Source organism: Pyxicephalus adspersus, chromosome 8, assembly GCF_032062135.1.
Source record: "Pyxicephalus adspersus chromosome 8, UCB_Pads_2.0, whole genome shotgun sequence".
NCBI lineage: Eukaryota > Metazoa > Chordata > Amphibia > Anura > Pyxicephalidae > Pyxicephalus > Pyxicephalus adspersus.
In genome coordinates, this window is record NC_092865.1 from 20,552,165 (window position 1) to 20,561,003 (window position 8,839).

The following is an 8,839-nucleotide window of genomic DNA, read 5'->3' on the forward strand; positions in this document are numbered from 1 at the left end:
GATATGTATATACAAAAAAAAGTTTGTCTGCAAAAAATAAAGTTTTAGGTTTAGGTCTATTCCTAATCTAAACCTAACCTCCAAGGTTAACCAGGTGTGGACTGAACTGGGGGCAGAAAAGGGTTTGCCCCCCGGGCCACCTTGTTTTCTAAATGTTGGACTCACCATCTGCCTGGTGATCAAGCAGTATTGTGTCTCCTAAACTGTACTGTGTCTTAAGCACACAGCATACATGTACCTTTCAAGCATTCCGTCAGAAAACAGCCTTTCACCCAGCAGCAGGCTCTTACGTTACTTACCAGTAAGCGTGGCTTTTGTTGTCTGACCAGAATGGCGTGGTATTCTAAGTTCATGATACTGATCGCCTGCCAGAGTGCTAAAGACAACACGGTAGCCATCGCCCTCTGCTTCGCTGTTATCCCACTCCAGTTCCAGGGTTGTTGAGCCTCTCCCCATTACACGCAGATTTTTGGGAGCATCAAGTTCTGTGTAAATAAAAGGAAACCATTTCATACAATGAATATTTGCAATCACAGGTTTTCAAAATAATATACATTCAGCACAGAAGAAATTATACGCATATCAAGAAAACTTTTTCTGTATGATTTTATTTAATACCTAGCTGCAGTAAGTGAGAGCTTGAAAATACCCTCTTATGACATTGGTTTTATATATATTTCTTTATTCTTTTGCAAGAAATTATATGCACTGCTACTTATTATCTACCTTATGGGTTGCCTGAATTCTCGTTGTTGGAAGATTAGGTGTGCTCCTCAAGATTCATTTCAATTGGAACAAATATAATGTAAGGAAATCTGTTTAACCTATTATATGTAGCATATATTAATTCTGTTTTGTTAACTGTGACTTTATTTCTTATCGCTTGTAGCGAATTCTCTCTTTTAATGAAAGTAAAGTCTCAATTCTCTGCACACGTCACCTTTCACACAAGAAGAATTAGACCCTGTAGAAGGTATCTTGAGCCTACTTCATTTGCTGTTTGATAGACTGTATACACCATCAAACATACAGCGTGTGTGGGTTTTACCTAGAGCAGACTGCATGCAGGAACACCTACTACTCCAGCCTGAAACTTACTTCACAGGAAACCGCATTTGTTCGTACAACAATTTCTTTTGTTGTTATGGTTAGTGGTACTGTTTCATATGCCTATGGCTGTAAGTGCAAGACTGGCTAGTGTTGTTTAAGCTTGGATAGGTTTAGTGTTAATAAAGGTAACTCATCAATTGGTGGCATTTCTATGATAATATTTAATAGCATCCTGTTTCTCCTGTTCTGCACATACTGCTGATTGCATTTTGATTCAAACAGGATAAAACAATGAATTGACTCTGCTTGGGGAGGGGGAAGATGATGGGGAATGAAAAAAGGACCTTCATCCTAGAGTTCAACTGGGATGTAAGTGCACAACAGCTTTAAGGTCTTGATGCAGGATGTTCCTGTAGTATGCTTTTGACACAGGACCAGAGTGCTATTGGTGTAGGATGAGGATAGTGTACAGCAGAATAATGATGTTAGGGCTTCATATTTGAGTTAGAAAAAATGAATAGGTAAAGATAAAGGATAATAGGAAATAATAGGAAAGATAAGGAAGTTTTTGCATTTTAGCTCATAGGACAAGAACATTGCAAGATCATTGCAAGATCAACTGCAAGTTATTTTCTGTACTTGCTCAAAATGTTCTTAGGCTGATAAAAGTAAACAAATGCACTCACGGATCGTATATGCGCCTGGCGAGCTTTTGTGCATTTGTTTTATAAATCAGCTTTACTGTATCAAAAAATTTGCAAACTGGAATATATGGCATTTATCATTTTTAAATGTAGATATGTTTTAACTGTCGGAGGCAAACTTTAGGAGCTATAGTTTGGTATAGTATCACCATCACCATCATAAAGTATCCCAAAAGTAGTTTCCAGCAAATGACTATAACTACTTAAGCCTCCAGAAGTCCATCTTGGCAATCTTCAAGAGCAGCAGCCTTTATCTGATTCTTTGCCATTCAATAATTCTATATTACATTAACTCTGTAATATATTTTTTTCTGTAGTGTTACTCTTTATAATGTAACTTTATAATTTAACTATATTGATACTGCCCTGTACAAAATTGACTGACAAAATAGGGATTAAAAAAAAGCCTGTTGTAAGGAACTTACCCACCCTGCGAGCCCGCGGTGTCCCTGGGGTTCCCAGCCACAGAGGGAGACGCCGCAGTAGCAGGCAGCATGGCCGAGGCTGCTTCCCTGCCCGCAGCTTGTCTGTCTCTGCAGGCGGAGGGATCTGTCCTGGCCAAACTACTGTTCAGCCAGGCTGCAGCCCTTGCATCCCTTTAGATGTGGTTAATGATGTTCATGCTCTCAGCACTCCTTTGCAACAAGTGCAAAGTAGTGCACGTCCTAGGGGTGCTGTAGGAAGAGGTGCGCGTGTTACTATGCGTCCCTCTTGTACCCCCCGAGGGCGTGGCACTCGGCTGCCTCACCCGGGGGCAGGACATAGTTAGTTTGAATTCCCTGCGGCCAATCAGCCGCAGGGGATTTACCCAGTCTCCTATCAGACGGTGCCAGGTGGCGCAAGGTCATTGGTCATCCTGGCCATTTAAGGAGAGCCTGTCCTTTACACCATTGCCCGATATAGCCTCTGTTACCACAGTGTGCTTGGGTGTGTCTTTGTGTATGTTAAACGTTATCTGCTTGTCATCTCCTCAGTGACCTGGTCTGAAACTAACTCTGATTGAACTCTGCCAGCCCTGACCTCGGATTGTTATTGACCATTCTGCCTGCTGCCAGCCCTGACCTCGGATTGTTACTGACCTGCATTTGCCTTATCCTTCTGTACCTTGCTTGATTGAGATTAACCCTTGCTGTGCTGTGCTGTGTTGAATAAACCTGATTCAAGGATATCTGGAGTTGGTTGTGGTTTGTGTGCCCAGGCGCATTACACCTGTACTGGGAAAAATAAGGAAGCTGCCACAGCTGACCTCTCCTGCAAATGCTTGCAGTCTGGCCATTCTGCAATTTCAAACGCTTTATTACTTTGCAGTAACAGGCCCAGAACATATATTCATATAATGGATTTCTGACTTTTCACTGTCATGACTTGGCTGTAGGCTTCTTCTGGGTTATTGAATTAGAAATTATTGAAATCAAGTCAATAATGACAGCTTTTATGTATCTTTCAGCACAGCTTTCCTTTAAAACACATTCTAGGCTCTAAGATCAATGTAATGAGAAAAATGTTCTGTATTAGTCACATCTTCATTAAGTAGCAGTGTGTAGGTGAGCATTTAAGCAGAGGAAGAAGCAAACTTACTACTACAATAATACATTCCAAGACATCTACATTAGGCTCTGCATCTTGAGTTTAAAATATATATCAAAAGCCAAAATGTCTGTTTTACATTTTAAATAGAGCAGTAACAGGTTGGAACTGGAACAAACAGAGATAGGAATTCTGTAACGACCAGGTTTTACACGGAAAAAGCAGTACAGAGGTAAACTACACAAAATCCACTGACTTTAGGAAATAAAAACTGCTTACCTTAAATAACAGAAATGGCTAGCAATGTGTTGACACAATATTCATTACTCTTATCAAAATTATCAGCCATAGGAAGCATTCCTAAAGCCACAACCCTGCAATAATTTGTATCCCTGTGGAAGGTCATACACATCAAGCTCTAGATGATATATTGTTTTAGAATGGGTTCAATGGACAGTGTCAGGAATTAGAAGTTCTCACATAAAGGCAGAGGCAATGTGATCATGCTTTATTTGTGGCACTAATAATATTAAACGCATTGTACTGCTAAATGTCCCAGTGAACTTGCATGAGCAGGGGGGATTCAGGAGCAACCCTATACTGTTCCTTTTCCTGGTTCCTGGTACTTTGGCACAGCAGTGATACTTTAAGTAATACTTCTGCAATAAAACATAGCCACTTTGATTTTATAGGCATAAGGGACCCAAACTAGTTTATCCTTAGGTTTACTTTAGTGTTGGAATAGCATTTGTGACATCTTGAGTCAACATGTGGAGGTGTGAATGGTCAGATAACCCCTTCATCACTTGCCGCTCCACAAGCCTCTCAGAGGACCCAAAGATCAGTGGTTCACAAGTTACCATGGATAGTTGAACTACCCTTGCAGTAACTATCCCGAATCAAAGTTATGTGGGCTCCTTACAAAAAGAACTATCCTGCAGGTCTCTTCTGCATAATTTTTTTTCCAGTGTCCAACAGGTTTCAAATTGCTGAAGACCTCTCTCATACTACCCTGCAGTCCCTTAGTGGGGCTCAAGCCAAGTCGGGCAAGCCAGCCCCACACACCTGAGCCACTATATCTCCATTTTTCCAGCATTAAACCTCCAGCCAAACAGTCAACAAACTTTCTTACTGGTCAATGGACAGGTAAGTGATAGGCTCCCTCCTCATTAGAACTAGGCTTTTTCTTAGTAACAGAAAGCAGCTAAGCATCACTACAAAGTGAGAATCAAATTCCCGACCTTTCTAGCAGGTTTAATGCCCACCCCCTTCCTCCTCAAAAGGCTGCTGCACTCTCAATGGCACCACTGGCACACAGCACTGCACTGGGTGAAAGGGGACCTGATCTTTCTTTGTTTCAGTTTACAGGTTTTCAGTTCATTTACAGGCCCTCTCTCCATGCCCACTTTGTAACTGGACTGTGAAAGGAAAAGCAGCATACTGATGAGCTCATCTGTCTGTTATATTAGCATTTTCCTTTCACTGCAGTACACCCATATGGCTGTTGGCCCTATTGCCCTATCAGTAAATTCCACTGTAGAAGGATTGCAATTGGTTCATACAAGCTGAACTCAAGTAAATACACTGTTAAAGTTTAAACAAATACATTAATTTATATAATAAAGATTAATGAGTTAAATTAAATTATGTATTTTATATCTACCTGGAGTTCGGTATTTTTGTCATGTATGAGTGTGGGCTGCTATTGTTGGTGAATGCTTCTCATAGACCTATAAAAGTGCAGCAAATAAAAAAACATAGCAAAAGAAAAATTTGGAATTGCTTATCTCAATATTTGTGATGGGTCAGTGGCTTCAAATTATGCATCAGCATGACAGCCAGGAAACTAGAACTTGTACAGGGAGAAGTCAGTAATGACAGCCCCATCTTTCTCAAATGACAAGAGCATTTTAAAATCAAAATGGCAGCTGTATGTTTCAAATATGTTTTCTTTGATACATTTTTTATTTGATAGCTATTAAATTACTCAAGCTTTAATCTGCATTCTAATTACTGTATTTTTTATTTTGTGATTAAAGTCTGGCTCCCTTCTAAATGGAGGTTTGAACAGATGTTTGTGTTTAAGGCAGCAGTACAATTCGTCCTTCATTTTGTCTGTAAAACAAGCGATAAACATTTCTTAGGTGCCATCTACCATGTGTTGTTTCTGCACTCCCATAACCTGCGCTTACAACAGAATGAATCATGAATGCATGAATGCATGTCATATTTGCAAATTTACACACTATGCGCAAGCGGAACCGTTATAAATACAGCCAGCGGACTGCTCATCTGGCGCTGGGCATATTGACATAACTGAATATGCTGACTAGTTTTGAAATTTAAGCTAAGCTTCAAATTGTCTGTTTAATTCCTTGGTCTTAAAAGCAATTTTCATGACTTTCAGCATCACAAAACAACAGCCAGAAAACTCTCGAGTAATTTAAAGCTCAGCAGGACATATAAGCCCTGTTGTGGCATTAAGCCTGCTGTCTGACTCCAAATAGCAGTGGACTTGAAATAAGTAGATTTAGAAACTGATGTTGTTTTAGGCTGGGCACCCTGAAAATACAAATTGATGCTTTCTAGCCACATATTATGAACTTAGAGACTTCTTTCCAGCTGACAAGTGTTGCTTTGCCAGAAAGTATTTTTTAAGTTCAGCATCATCATTTAACTTAGGTGACCTATAACAAATACTACATTATAGCTATGACCCATATGTGATCTTTACTGTCATGGTCTATACACGTCATTGTTCAAAGATGGACAGAAACAGGATTTTACAAATACAACCCTGTTTTTGTCTTAACTATTTTTTTGAACAAACTATATATAGCCTTTCAAATCTGTTATCCAATAAAAAAAAAATCATCGAACCAGACATCTGTTATTCTTACTAAATGATAATATTGAGTAAGAATACTGAAACATTTTATTTTTTAGCACCAAATTTTTTTATCGTGCCTTTACATATTCTTCAAACCCTACCCTAACAAATTCCCAAATTTACCCCAGGTAACCCTATGTTTATTTTCTCCTCCTTTCCTATCTTGCCCATATCTGGTGGTGGTAGATAGTCATATTCAGCTGGACCTGTTCTTGTAATGTTGAAGACATTTCACATCTCTCCAGGGAACTGATGAAGCAGCTCAGAGGGCTGTAAAACATCTTAAACATTACAAGAACAAGTTCAGTTGAATGGGATTCACTACCACTACATACACAATGACCTGGATATGGTAGAACTTTAAATTATATCTTGCTCATGTTTTTTCTATTTACAACCTTACCATCTCCTCTCTCCATAGATTCTAAGCTAAAATGTTAAATACACACATTTGGAATGTATCCAATATATTTTATATATCCAATTTATTTGTTGCATGGAGTTCAGATTTGCAAATTAGGTCCTACAGACATATTCAACAAAACAGCTTTAGATGACTTTCCAACCTTTTAGTCCCTGCATTTATACAGTATTACCTGAGTTTATTTTGGAATGTTTATATGTAATGACAGCTTTAAATTGGATGGTTACCTGTAGTAAAAGTTGTAGTGACAGGATCACTGCGAGTGTCTCCACGGATACCACATACTGACACCATATACTGTGAGCCAGGCCGCAGGACTTGCATTGAGTACTGGCTCAGAGGTGGCTGTAGACGAAAAGTAGTCTTCTCCCCTTCTCCATTGATCGGCCCATACTGTAGCTGGATGAAATCAAGTCTGGCTCTTGGAGGAGTCCATTCAACAAAAGCTACTGTGTCAGATACATCACGGACTAAGATATTAGAAGGACCATCAATAGCTGTAACAGAAGAACAGTAAAATAAATGGCATTTTCCAGAGTATTTTCAGTTCTAATTTAGTGTATCAGTGTCCTTGATCAGGCCTTCAAACATTTCTGTATATATGGACAAAGATTCATTATAGTAGGGAAAATAGCCTACCATACTGCATACGTCCTGTGCTGACCAATGTACTTAATGCACTGTAAACATAAATCTTTCCTGCATCTCCTACTATTTGTTATTGTATTAATCATTTCACTATTTTCTGTTATCCTGGCTGCAATACATTAAAGGCACTCAGAGAGGTTTGTTTGTGCCATTTTTACTTATATTCCATTATTACCCTTAGAAATACTTCAGATTTGTTTCAGAATGTTTCCTTTGACTTTTTTGTTTTTTTCAGGATAATAAATGACTAGTTTAGAGTCATCTTTTTTTCTACAAAACTGCCTACAAAATAGGGATGTGAGGCACTACCAGACTTTTTGGATGCAATGGACTCAACACATAGTAAAGATCACAAACCAGAACATAGAAAATGTAACAACTAGCAGACCAATTCACTGCCCAGGGATCTGTGCATAAAAGGAACTAAGGTGAGTGTAAATGACAAAATGTTTAGGTCAAAACTTTGTAAAGTTAATTTTCTAAGCAGGCCTGTAGTCATTCCTAACTTTTCTACCCTGCATACATAGGGCCTGATTTTTTTAAGCTTTCAAAGAGTGGAGAAGATAGATTAACGTAGGTGAACCTGGGTTATCCAGCAAACCTGAAATGGATCTGGTCTGGGATTGAAAACCTTTTTCAAATAATAGCAAATGATTTTTAGGAAGTCCATTACCAGTTTGCTGGATCACCCAGGTTATCCCATGATAGTTAATCTTCCCCAGTATTAGAGAGCTTTGATAAATCAAACCCATAGCATCTAGGTTCAGTTGCCTTCCTCTATTGATAATTAAAGATAAACAAAGGAGCAACTTAAATAACCTTTATTTAATCTAGTGTCTGATTCACTAAAGCAAATCATACCTATGTATAAAAATCAGGGCTTAGGATTCGTGGGTTGTACCTAACAGTCATTAATCCTGTATTTCCAATCTGTGTCAGCAGACCATTTATCTTACCAGTTGATACGCTGCCCGAAGTTGGGGGGCTTCTTGCTTGTTCTTTTAGTGAAATGATACTGATGGTGTACTCCTCTCCAGGCTTCAGTCCTGTCTGGTTATAAGAGGTGACACTGCTGGGGAGCTGAACAGTGAGCCCACCCTCATTATTCTGTCATTGAAAGAAAGTTATATATTAGGTACTTTTACTTTAGATGAACTTAGAACTTAGTAAATAGTGGTTTGCGGTATATAGATAAAGCGATAATAGAAAACACTTACAAGGCTTGCTCAAGGTTTAGGATACTAAAGCACCTGCCATGCCACCAAAGATTTATTGGTCTATATAATGAAATAGTGAAAATAGAATGAGCAAGTCCAAGTATGCTATTTGTGAATTAAAGATTGTTATTTTGATTAAAAAACACTAGTTTCTAAGTAGAAACTCCAGTTTATTGTTAACATCCACCTAAGACCAGATAAAAATTGGTGGTTTTAATCACCTGTAGGTTTCTTATTGCATATACTGATCCTAGTACGGAAATATCCCACTACTTTCGCACCTGCCTCCCTCCCTGTACCATTGACCATTCTCCATTGGTTGAATTCTCTATAAGATCAAGCCAGAGTTTTTGGCCCTGATTTATGAAAGCTCTCCAAG

The 8,839-nt window shown here is 38.8% G+C and overlaps 1 protein-coding gene across 3 annotated transcripts in view; it reads right to left on the reverse strand.

The window, feature by feature from the left end:
- Positions 1-8,839, reverse strand: part of TNR (tenascin R) — a 304,192-nt gene that overhangs the window by 74,125 nt on the left and 221,228 nt on the right. For all 3 annotated transcript variants that reach the window (XM_072419731.1, XM_072419729.1, XM_072419730.1), the window contains 3 exons: positions 8,200-8,350; positions 6,823-7,092; positions 300-485 (listed from right to left, as the gene is read on the reverse strand). In XM_072419731.1, coding sequence (XP_072275832.1) covers positions 300-485; positions 6,823-7,092; positions 8,200-8,350 — 607 coding nt within the window. The remainder of the gene's footprint in view (positions 1-299; positions 486-6,822; positions 7,093-8,199; positions 8,351-8,839) is intronic.